At 35.5% G+C, this 23794-nt stretch overlaps 1 protein-coding gene across 1 annotated transcript; it reads left to right on the forward strand.

The window, feature by feature from the left end:
* Positions 1–4860: 4860 nt before the first annotated feature.
* On the forward strand, positions 4861–5823 carry LOC138834175 (olfactory receptor 10AG1-like; the record flags this gene model as incomplete). The annotated part of the gene is made up of 1 exon (XM_070032931.1): positions 4861–5823. A coding segment is annotated over one exon (963 nt), but the record flags the coding sequence as incomplete, so codon positions are not given.
* Between the last annotated feature and the right edge of the window lie 17971 nt (positions 5824–23794).

The raw sequence follows: 23794 nt of genomic DNA on the forward strand, positions 1-23794 counted from the left end.
AAACAAAAGAAGATCCACTGGTGGAAAAGCAAGAACATTGCACTTTATATATTAATTTTTATTCCTGAAAATAGAATTAAGCTTCTTTAATAATGACTGCATATAATCTGAGTTTGCACATATCTCATTAAAAAATACCCAATTTGGTATTTCTAACAATTTGCTAATCTTAAAATAGGCTTAGTATAAAAGCTAGAACAAGACACAGATCACTCAAGTATATGCTATATTTATGTCAAGATATAGAAAATGCAGCTTATCTTGACGAAAAGAAATAGATGACCGGTCCTTGTTTGTGTGCGTGTGTGTGTGTGTGTGTGTGTATGTGTGTGTGTGTGTGTGTGTGTGTGTGTGTGTGTTTTGGTTGTAGGCTTTGTGGTGGATACATTACTTTCATTTGTTTAAAAAATTAACACTTCATTGTTATTTAGAGAATAAATTATGAGGTAATAAATTATGCAAGTCAGGTAATGGTACCTTTCCTTTCATATGGTACCTTCTGTTCCCTCATTCTCTCCTAGTCCCTCCCTTCTGTCTCCACCGATGGATTGTATAGTTGACTTTCATCATTGTCCAGTGAGCTCCACTGCTGCACATTTCCACCCTTCTTCTCAACTTTCCAGAGATGTACACTTGAATGCATCATACATAAGAAAAAGAAGAATCATCAAAAAATAAGAAGAAAAGAAAAGAAAAGAGCTCTCTTGCTTCCATACCTGAGCAGTTCTGTTGTATATAAATGTGAAAAGCCACTTAGACATTGCACTGTTGTGTTTTCTCCTAAGAGTATCCTCCTTTGGTCTCTTAACAGGATTCACAACCCTGGTGTTTGGGGTTGTTTTTTATAGGAGAGGAAATATTCTTTTCTTGTTAGATGCAGGCTAAAACTGGAGAATGGGACAGTGTTCAGATACTGAGGAAAATGATTGAGCTGCACAGCCAACAAAATATAAGATGGCCCTCTTCTGACTGTGACTCTCACCTCTGGAAAAATCTCTAGAGGAAAGGAATGCAGGTGTGTTTAAGGAAGCCAGTTTTTGTCGGAATTTGGTTGTGAGTTTATGGATATTGTGAGAAAATATTGTGAGGGTATCATATGCTCCAACAAACTGTTCACTTGCTGGCAAAAAGAAGCAAAGAGAAAGGCCTGGAGACAAGGTGTTCCATTGCAGGACAATTGTTCTTCCTCTCTCCCCCAGTGAGCCACTTTATCCATGTCGCTGGTGTACTTTGTAATCTTATCAAATTATATGTCCATCAATGAATGTATCCACTAATGAGGGTAGAATACTTCATCTATTATAAAATACAGTAAGCATTTTGGTAAAGTAAAGCCTTTTGGACATGAACATTCAGATGCCTTTTCTTTTTCTTTTCTTTTATTTTTATTTTTTTATTGTGAAAATACTGTATAGAGGGGTTACAATTACATGGGCAAGATAGTGAGTACATTTCTTATCAAGCATTGCAGCCTCCTCCTTTGTTTACCCTGCCCAGCCTCCCCCTGCCACCCCCACCGAATCCTCCCCCCCAACCAAAGTTGTAAAGTTCGTTTTTGACATGACAACTTGTACTTCTCTTTGTTGCAACGGGTCTACCTGTATCCTTATTTAAACGACTTGTTTTTCCCCTTCCCCTCCACAAATTATACTGACATCAAATACAGTGAAAGCAGGGGTTATACTGTGGGGGAGGGACATACAAAGCAACTTCTTTTGAAATCATAACAACTTTCTATGATCACTTCTATTATGAATCTCAATTTCTGTGTATATTTTTTATAGATTGAGACTTTCAATAAGATCAAAACTAATACATATTTTTCTAATATCCTGTATTAATAGTGCTTCCTCTTATAAGAACTTTTTATCCATGTATCCTTCATTCTCTAAATTTGAATAAAAATATTAAAATAAATTAATATCTAAGTTGTCATTTAATATCAACAACTTGAATAAAAAATCCTACTGTGTTTCCTTTAGTAGTCAATATCTATATAAACATTTTTGATGTTTCAAATTGATGCAATTTTGATACACTTTGTGTGTGTATGTCCCTGAACTTCTTTTTGCTCAAGTATAGCACTCTACAGCTGAGCACCACTTCTGTCTTTATTTCAAGTAGTTTTTGGATATTAAGTTGTCATGGACTTTCTAGCAAGGCTGGCTTTGAACTGCAATCCTCAGATCCCAGCCCCCTGAATAGCTAGAAGTATAGGCATGAGCCTCCAGTGTCCAGCTGTTGTAGAAAAACTTAGTATTATTTCGTAAAATAAGTGTTCATATACTATATAAATACAGATTTGGCAATGTAATCAATGTTAATTTAGATTCCACTGTTACCTTCAATGTTCTCTGCACTGAACAATAAATCATTTGATGTTTTGAGTAATGTTCATAAACTATGAAAAGAGTTTCACTATATTAAATGTCAAAGAAATCAAGTATGCAATGCAGGTGTCTATCAACATGCATCTGATTTGTGCATATTAAAGAAAAATAAGCTAGGGCAGGATATCCACATCAAAATTAAGGGACTAAAATATAATGGCTAGAAACAATAGATAATTCAATGATATTTGGTTGTCACACAGTGGGAGCTGTGTACAAATGAGGGCCTGAAAACTGTAGTTTTTAGAAATGAATTTGAATGATTGCCAACAGAATTCTGAAGAAATTAATTTGACACATGAGTAAATGATCCCCAGGGTCCATGGGATGAATTCTCCTTACAAGCATTGATGCTTGAAGCAACCATATAAAGTGGAATTAGTGTGACTTCCTACCATAATAGCATTAAAATTTTATATGTTTAAGATTGTTTATAGTTATTTAGACTCCATCATGAAAATTTATCAAGGTAGGTTTTAAAAGTGCTGTTTAAAGTGTATGAGGATACTTTTGAATTAATAAAAGACAACATTATGAAACTAGGTGTTCTTTACCTTAAGTTCTTTATACAATGCATAAATTATAACTTAGGTTTCATCATGTAAAGTTACACAGCAGTAGATATTGAAGTACCTGATTTTCGGACGCCCCTCTTAGACCACCAGAGACCACGATCAATGCAAACAGCAAAGAGTCGTTTATTGCAAGCTCTAGATTGATCCTCTGAGCACTCTGTAACCGGTGACGCTAAGAGGCCCCGAGCATAAAATTAGCACAGCTTTTATAGTATCAAACAAGTTTAGGGGGTTTCCATACAAGCAAGTTCACAAGTTCAGGGGGTTTAAGTCCACCCTGATCGCATTTCCCTTTTTCTGCTGGAACACCTGGGCAACTGTTCTGTTCCTTAAAGGCGGGCAGGGTTGGTGGCAACCTGCGGTTTTTCTGAGAACTATTTTTCTCTTTGGCAGCACAGTTCTCTTTGGGGGTTACTCTGAGGGCAGCATAGCTCAGGGGGCTTGATCTTAAAATGGAGTTACTCTGGCTCTTCAGATATATGTCAAATAATAATAATAATGACATTAACAGCAAAATATTTTAGTATAAACTTGAAAAGCAATACCAATGGAAATAGAAAATCACATCTGAGCCATTTTATTTAACAACAGAAGAAGTCAATCAAATTCATGAACTGATTGGGCTAATAGTTTTAGAGTTACAGTAGATAAGAGCAAGTTAGAAAATGCAAATGATGTGAAAGCTAGGAAAGAAGCTAAGGACCTGTAAGCAGGAAGCAGTACTGACAGCTTTGAATTATATGATACTAATGTTTAAGAGCATTTTGTTTATCTGCCCAATTGGATTACTGAAGTAAATCAGTGTTGGCTTTCATCTAAGAGGGATTTTAAAAGGTGACAAGTTGGGCTGGGAAGGTGGCTTAGAGGTAGAGCGCTTGCCTTGCATACATGAGGCCCTGGGTTCGATTCCATCTCACCACATAAGCAGAAAAAGCTGGAGGTGGCACAGTGGCTCAAGTGGTAGAGCACTAGTTTTGAGCTGAAGATCTGAGGGACAGAGTTCAGGTCCCATTACTGGCAAAAAAAAAAAAAAAAAGGTAACAACTTGAAGGGCAGTTAGAAGAAGGAATTATATTTGGCATAAAGGGAATTTGATGGTGAATTTTACATGGAAAGAAAAGGAATTATGGAAAAATAACTGTGAGGAATTGGACATGTTTACTTATTTTTAATTAAGTTATTTTATTATTATGGAGGTGATTTACACAAGGATTAAAATTAGATGACTCAGCTAATGTGTACATTTTCTTTCAGACAGTGTCTTCTATTCCCTCATTCTCTCCCAGTATGCTAAAGCTTTGTTAACATTTTTCAAATATTGGATAGCATGTGATAATAGGGAAAGATTAAAATACAGCATTCTGAGATTAAATGTTTTTCATATTTTCTCTAAGTGGGGGGAGAAGTAATGATATTAAAACAATAATAATAAAGGTACTAATTTTCACAGCAATAAAAATTGATTTAGGAAAATGGGTTCTTTGGACTGTAAGGGGAATGATTGATTTGGGATAAGAGATAAAGGAAAAAGTCAAGGGATATTTGTAGACTCAAGGCAGATATAATATTATTATGAATGCAGAGAATAATAACCCAGAGAAAGCAAACAAATCTATGTAACATAATTCTAAGAATGATGACAAACTAAGATACTATATCATCACTATCATTCTTGCAAAAATAACTCATTTCTCAAAATTCTTCTTTCATTTTCATCAAGATTATCCAAATAACTTATTTCTTGAATTTAATTGATTTTAATAGCAGTAATGTCCATTTCAGAAGTTTTAAATCTCAAGAACTGAGTAACTTAATAATGTGATTAATTTATGATAGCACCCATACCGGGAAATATGACAGAACTTAATTCTAAAGTCAACTAACTAACTCTCTTGAATTTACTGTATCAACAGATGGAGAAAAAATTAGAACAAAAAAATAGCTCTTCAATGCTGGAATTTGTTCTCATGGGTTTTTCTGACAGCCCCCATTTTCAGTGGTTTCTTTTTGGACTATTTTTACTTATATATGTGACTATCCTTGTATGCAACAGCATTATAATCGTAATAACCAAATTTGACCCTAATCTTCAGACACCTATGTATTTTTTCCTGAATAATTTTTCCTTTCTGGAAATCTGCTATGTAACAGTCACTATCCCAAGAATGCTCATGGACCTTTGTACCAAGAAAGGAAATATTTCTTTGTTTGCTTGTGCAGCACAGATGTGTTTTATCCTTATCTTTGGGGGCACAGAGTGCCTCCTGCTGACAGCAATGGCCTATGACCGCTACGTGGCCATCTGTCTCCCTCTGAACTATATTTCCATCATGAACCGCAAGGTCTGCCTGCAGCTGGTGGCTGCCGCCTGGATCAGTACAATTCCATTTGTGATTGGAGAAACCTACCATGTTTTCTCTTTGTCCTTTTGTGGGCCCAACAGGATCAATCACTTCATCTGTGACTTCCCTCAAGTACTCAAGCTTGCTTGCAGTGACACATTTTTGAATGAAATAGAAGACTATGTAGCCACTGTTGTGTTTATCATGGTTCCTTTTCTGTTGATCATTGTCTCCTATGGCAAAATCATCTCCAACATTCTGAAATTGTCTTCAGCCAAAGGGAGGTCTAAAGCCTTCTCAACTTGCTCATCTCATTTGATAGTGGTAATCCTGTTCTATGGATCAGCTAGTATCACGTATTTACAACCCAAAACAAGTCAGTCTAAAGGAACAGGAAAATTGTTGTCTCTTTTCTACACTGTTTTTATCCCTACTTTGAATCCCATCATATATACTATGAGGAACAAGGATATCATGATGGCACTCAAAAAACTAAAAACAAAGTTATTGAAATGATGTGAACACTGGAAAACTCAGACATATGATCCTTTCAGGTTTATCATGTACTCAAAAGGAATAAAAGTGTTTTTTTCCTTTTATGCTTTAAAAATGCTATAGTATTAAGCTAACAGTCCACACTGTGGCCCAATTGCACTTTTTCAGAATTTAAAGATTTCTGTGATATCAGATTATTAACAATTATAAAGATATAGGTAGGTAAGTGGATAGATAGATAGATAGATAGATAGATAGATAGATAGATAGATAGATACATAGATCAACCGTCCTTTCATTGTTAACTTTGTTGGAACATTTCCTGGGTTGCTCAATGAAAAATTACAACATCTATTTATTAAAAGCTGAGCTTCTTCAACATTCTCATTTTTTCCATGAATTTTCCTATTGGAAATGTATCTAATTTTTCTAATGAACAGCACTCTAGCAAATTTTTCCATTCTTTCTTTTTTCTCTTTTGTTTTTGTGTTATGTTGTTTTGCTTATATTTCTTGTTTCCACCTATCTTCCTCTCCCTGTTCTTTTAAAATTGCAAATGATGAATGTGTTCAACTTTTTTATTTTTTTATTTTTTATTTTTTAATTTATTTATTTTTTATTGTGAAAGTACTGTACAGAGGGATTACAATTACATGGGCAAGATAATGAGTACATTTCTTATCAAGCATTGCAGCCTCCTCCTTTGTTTCCCCTTCCCATCCCTTCCCAGCTCCCTCACTCCCTCCCGAATGTGTTCAACTTCTATACTCTCCTGCAACTCATTCTCTAATCATTTCTACCCAACCACTCTACTTTCTCTTCTTGATTAATTATATTTATATAGTATTAAATTTTTCTCAAATTTTTAATGCAAACTATAACTTATCAACATATATTTTAGTGGTTTTAACATCTGTCCCTCAGTATAACAAGTTTGACAAGAAATGTACTTATATCTGATCTTAAAATAGAAAATGTTTTCTTTTCTGAAAACAAGAAAAGGAGAAATAAAGAAAAAGCGAAAGGAAAAAAGAAAGAAAGAAAAAGAAAGAGAGAGGAAGGGAGGGAAAGAAGGAGGGAGGGAAGAAGAGAGGGAGGGAGGGAAGAAGAGAGGGAAGAAGGAAGGAAGGAAGGAAGGAAGGAAGAGAGGGAGGGATTGAGGGAGGGAAGGATATTTCACATACATCTAAGTAAGGACTTTTAACTGAGATCAAGATGACCTGAAGTAGATACTTAATCTGGCAAGAGGCAGGAGGCAGAAGTTTAGAGAAGTACAAAAATACAGAAAGAACATATTCCTGGAAATGGCTAGGAATGACACTCCAATAAAGTACTTTATTGGTATTTTGACTCTGGTTTATAGAAATGTCCATAACAGTGTTTGAGTTGTTTTACTCCATTCAATATATGTTAATGAGTTAATGTAGGCTTAGGAAAATAATGTGCAACATTAACAATCCCCTAATAAAGGTAAGTTACTCAAATAACCCAAAACAACTTCATATGATGTACCCCACTTTTCTTCTGTACTTGTATCTAAGTTTCTGAACTGATGAAAAGTAAAATATTTACTCTCTCTATTCTAAAATGAAACAACATACTATACTATATTCCTAAATAATACTTCCTAAGGAATTTCTGTTAGGGTTGGGGATGTGGTTCAGGTGGTAGAGTACCAGCCAATGAGAGAAAGTGTCAGAAAAGGAATTGGAGTCCCATTGTAGGATTAAACAAGAAAGAATGTATCTGCCTATATTTTTTGTCTCAGAGCTTTTTAAGGATTTGATTTTCATTTCTTAATAGTGCAAGACAAAATAAGAAGTGATTTTAAAAGCACATTATTTAGAATATATTAAGATATTGTGATATACCTACAGTTTACTCTTTCATGCCCTAGCTGCTTAGCTTCTAGGACATAAGACTGGCTCCAATTAATATCTGTTCAGGAAATTCTGCTAACAATCAAATATTCTTTCTCCACCACTTGCAAGGAAGAACTTGTCCCCTCTGACAACTTGATATCAGCTTTGGATACCATAAGTAAAGAAACCGGTACCTTTTGCAAGACTTATGGGCTAAAGCGAGTTACGAGATTTTTGTTTGTTTTTGTTTTTGTCGGTCATGGGGCTTGAACTCTGGGCTTGGGCACTGTCCTTGTGCTCTTCAGCTCAAGGCGAGCGCTCTACTGCTTGTGCCACTTTCCATTTTCTAGTGGTTTATTGGAGATAAGTGTCTCACGGACTTTCCTGCCCGGGCTGGCTTTGCATCTTGATTCTCAGATCTCAGCCTCCTGAGTTAGCTAGGATTACAGGCATGAGCCACCAGCACCCGACTGAAAATTTTAAATTAGTAGATTTGATGTGATTTGTCAAAAATATTTTTAAAAGATCATTGAATCATTTCAATGCTATCAAATGTATTCATTACTCTTTTTGATAGTGAGTTTGTGGAAAGGCTCTGTCATTATCTTTGGACTAGATGTGTGACTTGTCATTAAGACTAGTCAATGATCTTTGACTTTCTGTGTAGAGCCTAAACAACCTGTGATGTTAGTAACTCATAGGTTCTGTTAGATCTCACCTCATTTGTACTCACTCTGAACATTCCAGAATCATGTGAATATGCAGAATACTACTTAAATTCCTAGAAGTGATTCTCTTCTTCATACTTGTAGATTTAAGATTATGATTGACAAATATATCCTGGTAATTTTTGGTTTATTACTCTCAGACAGTGTTTCTCTGTGTGTGTGTGTGTGTGTGTGTGTGTGTGTGTGTGTGTGTATGTCTGTGTATGTGTATGTGTGTGATACTGAAGATAAGTGTTCTACAACTTCAGAGATGACAGCATCCCTTTTTTGTATGCTTTTATTGTAAAAATACTGTACAGAGGGGTTACAGTTACATGAGCAAGGTAATGAGTACATTTCCTATCAAGCATTGTTACTTTGTTTTTCCCCTACCATCCCTTCCCTCCCACCAACACAACTACACTCCTCACCCCCCCAGCCCTCCACCCCCCACCTAAATTGTAAAGTTTGTTTTTCAACATAGTGTCTTGTGCATCTCATTGGTACAACGGGGCAACCTGTATCCCTATTTAAGCATTTTGATTTTTCCCTTCCCCTCCCCAAATTAGAAAAGTGTATATACAAGATGCAGGGCATCAACATCAAATACAGTGAAACAGGGGTTATACTGTGGGGGAGGAACATACAAAGAAACAAAAAAAATCATATGGTACATTATAAATACGTTTTGTTTTGCAGTTTGTATTTAAGATATATCTGGGTAACTTTGCCAGAGTTAACCTCAGGTTTATGGTTCTCTTTCTCACCCTTCCAAGTCAGTGGGATTTCAGGCAATGTACAGTATTATAGTTACACTGGCACCTCCTCACCAACCTTCGCTTCCCCTCTGGTAACTGTTGTGCAACAGCTTTCAGCTGGTGTAAAAGGTACTGAGCACAATATTCTACCCAAACCCAGAAGACAAGGTATTTGAGATAGAGTAAGGCTTTTGAGGCAGATTAAGGAAGGCCAAAGAGATACTTTTTAAGTAGACATTAAAATCTGCAGGTAGATGAGGTCACTGGGTAGATAAGACTATCTAAGGAACAATTTATGTTTTCAAATAACAGAGTGTGGGAAAAGTAGTTTAGATATCATTATTTATGTATATATGTATAGACTAGATTGTACTAGGGTTTGAATTCAGGTCCTTCATGATGGTCAGACATGGTACTACTACTACTACTACTACTACTACTACTACTAATAATAATAATAATCACCCAGCCCTTTTGCACTTTTATAGGGTCTTGCAGTTTTTGTCCTCAACTATCCTCAGAATATAATCTTTCTAACTGTACCTCCCACACAGATGCAATTATAGCGTGAATCACCATACCTAGCTTGTTTACTTAGATGGAGTCTCATTTGAAACAGACATTCATTAACATTTGGTCTGGGCTACACCTGACCTGAGATCATCCTAATTTTTACTTCCTCAGCCCCATTACATCAGAGGCCTGGTTTTGTATCTTTGATTGTGCTATTTGAATCTCTAAATAATCACTCATTCATTTACTTTATTTAAGTTCATTTACATGATTTTGCCATAAAAGTTTATTTTTTATTGGCACATATTATGTTGTGTTTGGTAAGATATTACATCACGACATTACATTCTTGTGTAATGTGTACTTTGATCATATATCAGATGCAGTCCTTATTTATTATTTGTTGGTTGCTGGTACTGGGACTTGAACTCAGGGCCTCAGTGCTCTACAATTTGAGCCATGCCTTGAGTCTGTCCTTTTGCTAGTTAATTGGAGGTAGATTCCACTTCTCTGCTTGGGCTACTTTGAAATATAAACCACAAGGTGGCAGCCTCCTAAGTAACCAGGATTAAAAGCAGGAGCTGCCCACACCTAGATGGATTCGACATTTTTGATGCTACAATAAATATTTCTCTTTTGGCCTTTTTAATAGCAAGTTCACTAAGTTCAAACACAAAATAAATTTAAGAGCGTTGAAGAATATAACGAATGATTATTTTAATGGGAATTATTAATAAAAGTAGACATTGTGGGGCTGGGAAGGTGGCTCAGTGGTAGAGTGCTTGCCTTGCATGCATGAGGCCCTGGGTTCAATTCCCCAGCACCACATAAGCAAAAAGAAAAAAGCCGGAAGTGGAGCTATGGCTCAAGTGGTAGAGCGCTAGCCTTGAGCTGAAGAGCTGAGGAACAATGCCCAGGCCCAGAGTTCAGGCCTCACAATCAGACACCCCCGCCCAAAAAAAAAAATAAAAGTAGACATTGTGAATAACAAGTAGTTATAAGTTCAAAATTTTTTTAAACTTAAGAACTTATTGTTAATGTTTAGCAAATACACAAGAAGAACAGACACCATCTTGGTAGCTGTTTGGTTAAATTATTATATTATTGTACGTTTCCTTAACCCTTTGGATTTTCTTTCAGCAACTAGAGACTTGAACTTACATCTTGGTTTTCCTTCTTAATATATGTGCAATCCAAGAGAAGTTATCTAACCTCTCTATTACAGTTATATATATATATATATATATATATATATATATATGCATGCATGTAAACCATGCACTTGACTAGCTTCAATATATGAAAATTTGAAAAACAATAGCATTGTTAGTCTATTATAATATATAAATTGACCCCTTTCATTTCTATTCTGCTGTTAGAGAAATTCTTTATAGTTTTCTCATGAACATTATTATAGGTAGATGCTCTGTACTCTGTTGTAAAGATAAATAATTTCTGTGTGATTATATCTGTGCAGTTATTAGAAAACATTTTTTACAATAACCAAATATACCAAATGAAAATTGTTTTCTTTAGTCAATGTTTTAAGTTCTTTTCTGTTTCTCATGTATGCATCTATTTCTCACATAGAAACTTAAAAAATGTATTAGCTTCTTTAAGTTGTTGTGCAAAGGAGGTGACATTTATAAAAGCAATTTATGAATATAATGCATCTTGACCAATGTCAGCCCCTTCAACGCTCTCAACACCCCCCTCGACCCACCCCTTCCCTTTCCTTAATTTCTGCATTTTCTACCCTTCCCCCAACTTCCTTCTTCTAACCCTCTCCCTTTGTCTCCCCTCACCACTGTCTCTAGCACCCATTTCCCGGTGCTAATATTGTTGGGCTTTGACTTGGTCTTTCTAAACATTTGTACTGTTTGAGATCTCCATAAAATCTATTATACTGTAGTTACTTCATTTGTAACCACTTGTCTACCTCTAGATTTATAAACACATTCTATCTATCACCAGTGAGGGAAACCATTTCTGGGTCTGGCTTACTTCACTTAACATAATCCTCACCAAGTCTTTCTATTTCCTTACAAATGGTTTGATATCATTCTCTCTGATGAATGAGTAGATTTCTAGTAGGCAGCTCACACACCTGATAGAGATTACATCTGCATCCACTGAAGTCACATCTGGATTCCATGTGGCCACACCTTTCCCATCCCTACTCTAGATAAGGCCTAACCCAGGGCCAGACACTCTTTCCCAGGTATCTCCTATGCCTTTAATGGGGTGCTGTGTAACACTCCGGTGCCATGAAACCCCTCTGAAATGCCTCCTGCATTCCCTGGAAAGCCAGGGCACCTAATTTTTTATGCTGTTCTCAGATTTAGACAATTTTTGCCTCTGCAATAGTCAATGGTCAAAAGTCTGATTACTTTCAGGCTCTCTTTGCTTTCTCTGCTAATCATGTCCAACTTTCTCTATCTCTCCTTTTCTCTTGTCTACAGCTTTTTGGCTTGTGCCCTTAAGAGTACAATACAGGCTGAGTCCCAGGGACCCCCCTTTAGGTTCCCTCTCAAAGGCTACCCAATCTAAGTATGATCTATTTGTTCAGGCTTTCTTTGCATCTTTTCAGAAATTCACCATGTTGAGTTTGCCATCTTGGCCACAAGGTGGGTAAGGATTTGGCCCCATCTGACCCATACCCTTCCACCAAGTTTACTACTCCATCCCTCTCTTCTAATGTGCCTTGCTAACAAGTTGCTCCTTTCACAGGCCCTGGTAACTGAGGCGCAACCATCTGATGTGCTTTGTTAGCAAAGATGTCTAAACATTGTTAAAAATTTTAGGTTTTGGGTTTTTCCTTTTTTGTTTGGTGTTGTGTATTCTAGTACTGACTACGTGGTTCTAAAATATTGGACATATCTATGCTTAGATTCTCATCACATCTATGGACTTTTGTCATTGCAGAATATTTGTTGGTCAATTCTTGATAAAGAGCAGGTAAGCTCTACTTATTCTATTTGATCTCCTTGTTGCTTTAATTGGAAATAATAAAAAGTTTTGTGGTAAAGATTGCACTTTAAAGCCAGCTGAGGCTGAAAAATCCCAAGACTCCATCTCCCAACCAACCTGCAAAGAGCCAGGCTGGAAGCATGGCTCAAGACTCTTATTTCTAATTAACACTGGCAGTGGTACTATAGCTCAAAGTGGTAGAGCACTAGCCTTGAGCAGAGGTGCTCAGGGATAGTGCCCAGGCCCAAGCCATCCCAACAATGAGCATCCAGACTAAGCCAGTCTGGGGAACAAGGGACCATGGAGAGGAGTAAGAGGAGATGATGTCACATCAGCCACTTTGTGCCTGCCCTTTCAAAATTAACCAGAGCTGGGAGGTCAGTAGAAGTAAGAAGCCTGCCCATCCAATGTCCATACCTATTTACCTATTAACTGGACAGGAATTTATATTCTTGCCTTTGTTACCTGACTTCTCCTCTACCTAGTCACCAGATGTTAGAAGTAGCTAGGGACATTTCTACCAACACTTTCAGCTCCAATCCTTCCTCTTGCCATTTATTTGCTCTCTAGTATTTTTTTTCCAGCCCCTCAATGACTCATGAGACTTCTCCAGACTTCATCCAAGAGACTTGCCTCCTCCAGATTTCATCTAAGGACTCACGCCACCAAGGGACAGCTGCTGCTTGATGCCTTCTCTGTGAAGGGACCACATTCTCTTTTACCTCTAAAGTTGATGCCTCTTGTCAGCAGGAAGTAGCCAGAGAGAATCCATGCCCTATTTCATGATTATTAAAAGTCTGGAATGTGAGGTCTGCTCCTGGATAGTGAGCAGACTCCACCCTCCTCACAGCAAAGTCTCCGCCCAGTATCTGCATTACCTAGGCAACTGGCACACTTGGAAGAGGCCACATCTGCATCTGCTGAGGTCACATCGGGATTTGATGTGGCCACACCTTTCCCTGCCACTATCCTAGATAAGGCCTAGCCCAGGGCCAGATGCTGTCTTTCCCAGCCTCGTGGAGTGCTAACATGGCCTGGTGCCAGCCCGAACAATGAATAAACCTACCCCTTACCTGAATACCGCGTGCATGGTGGTGATTTTATGCAGCAACCTCTTCTTTAAAAACCTAACACTAAGTAGCTAAGAATGGAGGCATAAGTAAATGGCCCTAGCTTGAAATTCAATTTTAATATAAATTCTTTTAAACAATAAACACAATAATTCTATTTAAACAATTTTGAGTCTCATAAATATCATAGTATTTTTCTTGTATATTGTTTGGGCTGTTCTTAACAGTTCTGTTTTAATATTCTCCCATATATACAGATTTCCTTGAACCTTATTTCACAATGTATTAATATACAAATTACTTAGCACACTTATTTGTGAACATTGTTTTTATAAATGTTTTGTTCTTTGACACGCATGAGTGTATTCAAGATTTTGTCTAAGTGCATGTATAGAAGTGGTATTTATTGTGTGTCATGTACAGGTAATTCGACTTAAAATATGACAAATTCTTTTCTAAGTTTATTTCTGTATATTTCATATTTGCAACATTGTATGAAGTAGATTTTACATATATCCCAATGTAGTAGAGAAACGCATATTTCATCTTGAACAGAAATTTGGGGGTTATACACAAAGAATGGATTATCTAATTTTCCTATAGATAGCTTATTTCCCCCATAGCTTTTGTTTATTTTTTCCCCATATGTTTTCCTTTTGTCTTCAATTACATCCTATTATATGTTAGTATTTTATTTATTTGTGGTATGATCAAGGTGAAAAAATATAACTTATATCCATATCAAAATGCTAAAAGTGGCAATATTGACCAAAGCCACCAATTCTAGAAAAATAACTAAAGTTAAAAGTTCAGAGGTAAAACAAATCATATACACATGCATATATATATATATATACACACACAAATAATGCTTCATATATATATTCCTTATTTTATACATAAAATATAGTATAGTATAAAATATAGTATAAATATAGTATAGTATAAAATATAGTATAAATATAGTATAGTATAAAATATAGTATAGTATAAAATATAGTATATAAAATATAGTATATAAAATATAGTATAGTATAAAATATAGTATAGTATAAAATATAGTATATATTTCATACATTTCATGTATACATATTTTATATATACATATATAAATTTTATATATATACATATAAATATATTTAATATATTTATATATCCATATATATATGCAAAACATATTTATTACACACATTTTATATAATACATTCATATATTTTATATTTGTTTCAAATATATATGTATATATTTGAAATCATTTTCATTACATATACCTTGATTTCACTATACTGAGTTGTATTTGCTATGACTTAAAAATTTTAATTTAAATGCAGGTTTGAACTCAGACTTACAAAATCCAATTTAACTACAGTTATAGCATATATTATTAAAATAGAATTTTAAATTTCTACTTGTTTGCATGTTTTTCATCTTCCCTATGAACTATTTTAAAATGAGTATTGTTTATATTTAACATATCTGCATATTTGATATTGATAAATATATAATATGTATAAATATAATTTCAAGACATACATTTTTGAAATCATATTTCTATATATAGTTTTGCTTTCACTATTTTAAGCTGTTGCATTCTCTTTGGTTAATGATTTCAAATCAAATACGAGTTTCAACTCTGTTCCATGTATGTTTTGAAAGTTTTTTTCCTTAATTAGCTGTATCCTCTAGTGTATTATTGCTATGATTTTTAGAGATTGGTGAGCTTGAAAATATTTTCTTTTACATGATTTTAAAGTGACTATCATCAAATTGCTCTTTTTAAATCAAAACTGATCATAAGATTTAAATTTATTTTAATTCCTGACTGAAATTGAGAAAAATCTGCAAACAGCCAAGGTTAATGCTGCCACCTTGTGAGACAGATTAACCAAAGTGAATACTCAGTTGGTCTCATTAACAATAATCAGTTCTTCATTTTCTTAGGCTGAACTGAATGTACAGAGAGCAATTATTACTGAAGGAAAAGCATCACAAGCACTGATTTTCCTGAGGGAGAGAGCCAGTGAACACAGAAAGTCAGACTCCTCCAGAACTTTTCAGACTTATGAGTAATTAATCCCTTTGAAAATTATGATTACTGTTTTTCACATTGGGGAAAAGTCCGTGTTTAGCATCTGAATGTTTTCTGTGTTATTTCTTATTGAATCTCAAGAGAAATTGAGAACCATTTTGAGTATTTAATGAATCAAAACTTTTATTATGTGTAAAACACAGCCCACAAAGGTATTTCAGCAAGAGAAATGACTACAGAAACTAATTTCTCTTACATTCTCAATATATAATGAATCACATTCACTTACCTGATTCATACTAACAAGCTTACTAGAGTGACATGCTAACATCTTTAAGTTAATTTATATAAAAAGATATTTAATATCTTTTCCAAACTAAGAGAGATTGAAACATAAACTTCACTAAAATTTGAGTTAATTAACGATTTTCAGGAATATACCAAAATATATAGTTGAATGATTTCACTCATTAATTTTATAGCTACAAATACTTATTGAATACAAAATTCTGGGTAAATATTTCAATTAACATGGTCCAAATCTGTTTTTAAATTGTTTACTTGAAAAGTGAAAAAAATCATCTTAAGAATTATTGAGGAATTTTTATAAAAATATAATTATAGTATTATATTAATACATCTCAAGAATATAATTTGTCAGTGTGTTTAAACTTGTCATTTAATTTGAAGATTTTTTTATTCATAGTTTTTTATTTTATAAATATGTAATTTTATAAATATGTAATTATATTGGGGCTGGGAAGGTGGCTCAGTGGTAGAGTGCTTGCCTCACATGCATGAGGCCCTGGGTTCGATTCCTCAGCACCACATAAGCAAAAAGAAATAAAAGCCGGAAGTAGTGCTGTGGCTCAAGTGGTAGAGCCTTGAGCTGAAGAGTTGAGGGACAGCGCCCAGGCCCAGAGTTCAGGCCCCACGACCAGAACCAAAAAATAAAAAAATTAAAAAATGTAATAATAGTGTTATAAATATGTTATTATAGTATTATATTAATGCATCTCAGGAATACAATTTTGTCACTATGTTTAAACTTGTCATTTAATTTGAAGATTATTTTATTAATTAGTTTTTTATTGTGAAAATACCATACAGAGGGGTACAATTACATGAGCACAGTAATGAGTACATTTCTATTTATTAGAAAAATTAACCATAGAAAATGCAATAATTCAATGTAGTTAAAAATATGAAAATCTGTACTGAAAATCACCTCAAAGTATGTATATACATGATATATATTTATATATATATACATGCTATAGTCACATACATGATATCTGTACACATGATTTATATATAATATTATATGTTATATATCAGGTGTATATATCATTAACATATTTTCCATTAATATCATTAATAACTTTATCAATTATTAATACATTCATATTTAACACATTATTCAATAACTCAGTCATTTAATTCATTTAAGCAGTGCTCAGATTTCTCTTTATAGGCATTTTGTTTCTCTTTCTCTCTCTCTGTTTTTTCTTAATAAGAATTGAATGAGCAGCACCAAATTTTCTAACTTAGCCCATATCTCATAAAATGATGGACCTGTCCTTAGCAATACTTTGTTTTACCCAGTCAAAAAATTTGCAAATGGTCAGTAGCAAACTTTTGACAGATATTCTTAAGATAAAGCAAGGAAACATCAGTTTTGCAAAACAGTAGTTCACTAGAGACCTGAAGATCAAGTTTTCAGTATTAAGACCCAACATAAGAGGCATGAATCTCAAACACTACAATGTCTCCATCCAAAAATGTATTTCCTAATCCTTTCACTTCAGAAAAAGTACCACACTTCTAAATAGTATTATAAACCCTTAACTCATTTATTTTTACATAATACAAATGATTGCATTATACTGAAATGCAAAATGAAATAATTATTATAATGATAATATTACCAGTGGATTAAATGCTGAGTATTGCAAATTAATTTTTACTGGACTGCATTATTTCTGGGTTTTGTAAAGAGATATTGGTGGCAAATCTGTGTGTCAATGAGTATTATATGATGTTTATGACAGTGATTTCTTAATATTTCTTTATTTTTACTATCCTAAATATTTATTTTAGTGTGACAAAATCAGAAAAGTCTTAGACATATCAGTTGGTTATTGTGGTGCAAAAATAAGTCCAGACACATCTTTTGAATAAGCACTAAATTTGTGGAAATACAGAAGCCAGTCTGATCAAAAAAGTCACATATCTTATTTCCTTACTTTTCCTTCCTGACAATGGAGAATCAATGGGTATATATTAGGCTTGGAGTCCAGAAGACAGTTTTTTTTTTATTTTTATACAGGATTACTAGTGATTATACTGTATGGTGGCAGTACATTTGTGTGTGGGCTTATCATTGAACAACAAATAGAAACTCAGACCTAGATTGGGATCTGCTGGTTAGAGGAATGTTGGTATATACTTGCCATTCAGAATCTGAAACTTTGCATTCCAAGGTAGTAATCAGGTATCTAAAGAATCATGTCAGTGAGACACAAAAAATTTCTTAGGAGCCAAGAAGTGACTCCTGGGCTATATATCAGGGAATATGATTTACTTATAGTTATTTTAGGCATTTGTAAGAGTCGAGTGATCCCAAGAAAATAAAATAACAATGATTTCTACTTTCTTTCAATTTCCTGCAATTGTCATGTGTTATTTTCTTCCTTCTTCTCCTACTACCTATCACTCTTCATCTTGTTCTCCCTCCTCTCCTTCCCCTGATTCTTCCACTTCCTTTCCTCATCCCTTTCTCCTCCCCTTCCCCTTCCACCTCTCCCCCTTTTCCCCTTCCCTTCTCACTTTCCACACTCTTCTTCCTTCTGTCTCTTAATTTGTGTTTCAATAAGAAGTTGCTCATAAGATGATGTTAAGTGAAATGACCCCAAGATAGGGACACAAATGATTTTTTTCCTTGTTTGCTATTGTTTTTAATGTATTTATAATGTACTATGTAATTTTTTTGGTTTATTTGGCATGTTCTTCCCCCAAGGTATAACCCTGTTTTCACTGTATTTGACTCCAGTACCCTGTAGCTTGTATATACCCTTGTTTAATTGGGGAAGGGGAAGGGAAAAAACAAAATGCTGATATAGGGATTCAGGTTGACCCATTGTAACAATGAGATGTACAAGACATTATGTTGAAAGTGAACTTTACAACTTCAGTGGAGGGGGTGGTGAAGGGAAGTAGTTGTGGAGGGGGGAAGGACGGGATGGTAGGGGGAAAACAAAGGAGGAGACAACCTTCTCCGCAAGAAATGTACTCATTACCTTGCTCATGTAACTGTAACACCTCCGTACAGTATTTTTACCATAACAAACTTATAAAAATAGGAAGTTGCCTTGGCTTCATGCCTACTTTTGGGATTTTTCACAACGATGTTTTATCTGTGAATCTCTAAACAGATGCCACTTGGACTTTCAGAGGTGATAGTAAATCTAGGGTCACCTCAATTCACCTGCCATTTCATTGACATCACCATAGGGGTTAATTCTTTTTTTTTTTTTTTTTTTTTTTTTTTTTTGCTTTCTTTTTTTTTTTAATTGTGAAAATACCATACAGAGGGGTTACAATTACATGGGCAAGGTAATGAGTATATTTCTTTTTTTTTTTTTTTAAATTGTATTTTATTTTATTTGAGAACATACTGTACAAAGGGGCTACAATTACATGGGCAGGATAATGGATACATTTCTTACCAAGCATTGCAGCCTCCTCCTTTGTTTACCCTTCACATCCCTTCCCCGCCTCCCCCCTCCCCCCACCCAATTTTACCCCCCTCCCCCCACCCAATTATACCCCCCTCCCCCCCCCCACACCGGCATTGTAAAGCTGGTTTTGACATGACATTTTGTACTTCTCATTGTTGCAACAGGTCCACCTGAATCCTTAAACGACTTGTTTGTCCCCATCTACTCCACATGTTATACTGACATCAAATATAGTGAAAACGGGGGTTACACTGTGGGGGAGGGACATACAAAGCAACAAAGAAATAATCTTATAAATGCATTAGAAATACATGCATGAAAGAAACGAAAACATTAAAATACATATTTAAGGGTTCATTCTCCTAGCATCACATTATCTGACCTTTTCGGCTTGACTCATACCTATACTAGATATTGCAAATAAGGGAAACCATGGGACCTATGCTTCTTTGGGCCTGGCTTACTTCACTTAATATAATTTTTTCCAAACCTTTCCATTTCCTAACAAATGGGGAAATGTCATTCTTTCTGATGGAGGCATAGAATTCCATTGTGTATATATACCACATTTTCTTGATCCATTCATCTACTGAGGGGCATCTGGGTTGGTTCCATATCTTAGCTATGGTAAATAATGCTGCAATAAACATAGTTGTGCTGGTAGCTTTAGTGTGGTCTTGTTTGTAAACATGTGGGTAAATGCCCAAAAGTGGGATTGCTGGATCATAGGGGAGATCTATGTGAAGTCTTTTGAGGAACCTCCATACTGCTTTCCAAAGTGGTTGAACAAGTTTACATTCCCACCAACAATGAAGTAGGGTTCCTTTCTGTCCACATCCCCTCCAGCATCTGTTGTTATTTGAGTTCTTGATTTTTGCTGTTCTAACTGGAGTGAGGTGATATCTCAATGTTGTTTTGATTTGCATTTCTTTTATGGCTAGGGATGTTGAACATTTCTTCATGTGTCTATTGGCCATCCTTCTTTCTTCTTCAGAGAAGCTTCTCTTTAAGTCTTTCGCCCACTTATTTATTGGGCAGTTGTTTCTTTGAGGATTTGTTGTTGGGTGGTTTAATTTTTTGAGTTCCAAGTATATTTTAGATATGAGACCCTTGTCCGTTGTATGGCTAGTAAAGATCTTCTCCCAATCGGTGGGTTTTCTATTGATCTTGCCAGCTATGTCATTTGCCCTGCAGAAGCTCTGCAATCTTATGCAATCCCATTTGTCCAACCTTTCTTTGATTTGTTGTGCTTCCGGGTCTCTATTCAGAAAATTTCGACCTGAGCCAAGGAGACCTAGGGTTTCTCCTATTCCATCCTGTAATGTTTTCAGAGTGTCTGCTTTGACTTCAAGGTCTTTGATCCATTTGGAGTTGATTCTGGTGCAGGGTGATATATAAGGATCTAGCTTTAGTTTTCTACATGTAGTTAACCAATTTTGCCAGCACCATTTACTGAAGAGGCTGTCTTTCTTCCATTCTATTGTTTTAGCTTCCTTATCGAAGATTAGGTGGCTATAGGTCTGTAGGTTCATTTCTGGGTTTTCAATTCTATTCCATTGGTCCTGAGGTCTGTTCTTATGCCAATACCAAGCTGTTTTGATTACTATGGCTTTATAGTAGAGTTTGAAATTTGGTATTGATATTCCTCCAGCAGTGTTCTTTCCGTTGAGGAGCGTTTTTGCTATTCGGGGTCTTTTATTGTTCCATATGAATTTTTGGATTGCCTCCTCTATTTCCTTGAAGAATGAGGGTGGAATTTTGATAGGTATCGCGTTGAATTTGTAGATAGCCTGGGGAAGTATTGCCATTTTCACGATGTTAATCTTGCCAATCCAGGAGCATGGGAGGTTTTGCCATTTTTTAACTTCTGTGTTGATTTCCTTTTTCAAGATTTTAAAGTTTTCATCATAGAGGTCCTTCACTTCTTTGGTTAAGTTAATTCCTAGGTATTTTATTTTTTGTGGGGCTATTACAAATGGAGTTGCTTTCCTAATTTCAGCCACACTTTTCTCATTGTTGGCATATAGAAAAGCCATTGATTTTGGGGGGTTAATTTTATAACCTGCTACTTTGCCAAAGTTTTGAATCAGCTTGAGTAATTTGGGAGTGGAGTCTATGGGATTCTTTAAATACAAGATCATGTCATCTGCAAAGAGGGAGAGTTTTATTTCTTCTTTCCCTATTTGGATCCCCTTTATGTCTGCATCTTGTCTTATTGCTGTAGCTAGGCATTCTAATACTAGATTGAAGAGAAGTGGAGAGAGTGGGCATCCTTGTCTTGTTCCTGAGTTAAGAGGAAATGGCTTTAGTTTTTCACCATTGAGTATAATGCTGGCTGTAGGTTTGTCATATACAGCCTTTATTATATTGAGGAATGTTCCATGGATTCCTAATTTTTCCAGAACCTTCATCATAAAGGGGTGTTGGATCTTGTCAAATGCTTTTTCTGCATCTATTGAGATAACCATGTGGTTCTTATTCTTGCTCCTGTTGATGTGATGAATAATATTAATTGATTTGCGTATATTGAACCAGCTTTGCATCCCTGAAATGAATCCTGTTTGATCATGGTGTATGATTTTTTGGATGAATTGTTGAAGTCGATTGGCCAAAATTTTGTTGAGAAGTTTTGCATCAATGTTCATCAAAGAAATGGGTCTATAGTTCTCTTTCTTTGATGAGTCCCTGCCTGGTTTTGGGATGAGGGTTATGATGGCTTCATAGAATGTGTTCGGTAGTGAGCTTTCTCTTTCAATTTCATTGAAGAGTTGGAGGAGTATTGGTGTGAGCTCTGCTTTGAAGGCCTTGTAAAATTCCGCTGTAAAACCATCTGGTCCTGGACTTTTCTTAGCTGGGAGGTCTCTTATTGCTGTTTCTATTTCAATGCTTGATATGGGCCTGTTAAGCTGGTTTAACTCATCTTGGTTTAGTTTTGGCATGTCAATATTTGCTAGGAAAAGGTCCATTTCTGTCAAGTTCTCAAACTTATTAGCATAAAGTTTTGAGAAGTATTCCCTTATAATGTTCTGAATCTTGGTTGTTTCCGTGGTGATGTTTCCATTCTCATCTCTGAGTTTATTAATTTGGGTGTGTTCTCTCCTTTTTCTGATAAGGTTTGCTAAGGGTCTGTCAATTTTGTTAAGTTTTTCCAAGAACCAACTCTTTGTTTTGTTGATTCTTTCTATAGTTTTTTTGGATTCTAATTCATTTAATTCTGATTTAATTTTGATTATTTCTTTCCGTCTACTGGATTGGGGTTTATCTTGCTGCTCTTTTTCAAGGAGGTTTAGATGTGTCATTAAATTATTAGTTTCCGATCTCTCCAATTTGTTGATGTAGGAGCTCAGAGCTATAAACTTGCCTCTGAGTACTGCCTTTGCTGTGTCCCAGAGGAGCTGGTAATTTGTGTGTTCATTTTTGTTGAATAGCATGAACATTTGAATTTCCTTTCTAATCTCTTCCATGACCCACTCATGATTCAGCAGTGTGTTGTTCAGCCTCCATGTGATACCGGACTTTCTTTGGTGGCTTTTGGTGTTGAGTTCTAATTTTATTCCCTTGTGGTCAGAGAGAATGCAAGGTATAACTTCAATGTTTCTGAATTTAGACAAGTTTGCTTTGTGGCCTAAAATGTGGTCTATTTTAGAAAACGTCCCATGTGCTGCTGAGAAGAACGTGTATTCTGATGCTGATGGGTGAAATGTTCGGTAAATGTCTGTTAAGTCTAGTTGATCTATGCAGCTGTTTAGATCTGCGGTTTCTCTGTTGAGTTTTTGCCGAGTTGATCTATCTAGTGGGGAGAGTGGTGTGTTAAAATCCCCAACGATTAATGTCTTTGGATCTATCTGGGATTTGAGGGAAAGTAGTGTTTCTTTGATAAATTTGGGTGCTCCAATGTTTGGCGAATAGATATTTAGAATTGTAATATCCTCCTGAAGGAGAGATCCTTTAATTAGTATGTAGCGACCTTCTTTATCTCTTCTCACGAATTTTAATTTGAAGTCTATTTTATCTGATATTAGGATTGCAACTCCCGCCTGTTTATGAGGGCCGTTTGCTTGGTAGATTTTGTTCCAGCCTTTAACCTTGAAAATATGTTTGTTTTTACGGGCAAGATGTGACTCCTGCAGGCAGCAGATAGAAGGGTCTTGTTTTTTAATCCAACTAGACAGTCTATGTCGCTTAATTGGAGAGTTCAGTCCGTTAACATTAAGAGATAGGACTGAGAGGTATTTGGGAGTTCCTGCCATGTTATCCACCTTCTTGGGGGCTGTGAAAACTGGGTTCTTCCTAAGGCTCTTGGATTCTCAGTTTGGGTGCAGTTTCTTGGCCTTTGTTGCGTT

This window comes from Dipodomys merriami, unplaced genomic scaffold, assembly GCF_024711535.1.
Source record: "Dipodomys merriami isolate MVZ:Mamm:240054 unplaced genomic scaffold, mDipMer1.0.p SCAF_21, whole genome shotgun sequence".
NCBI classification, from domain to species: Eukaryota; Metazoa; Chordata; class Mammalia; order Rodentia; family Heteromyidae; genus Dipodomys; species Dipodomys merriami.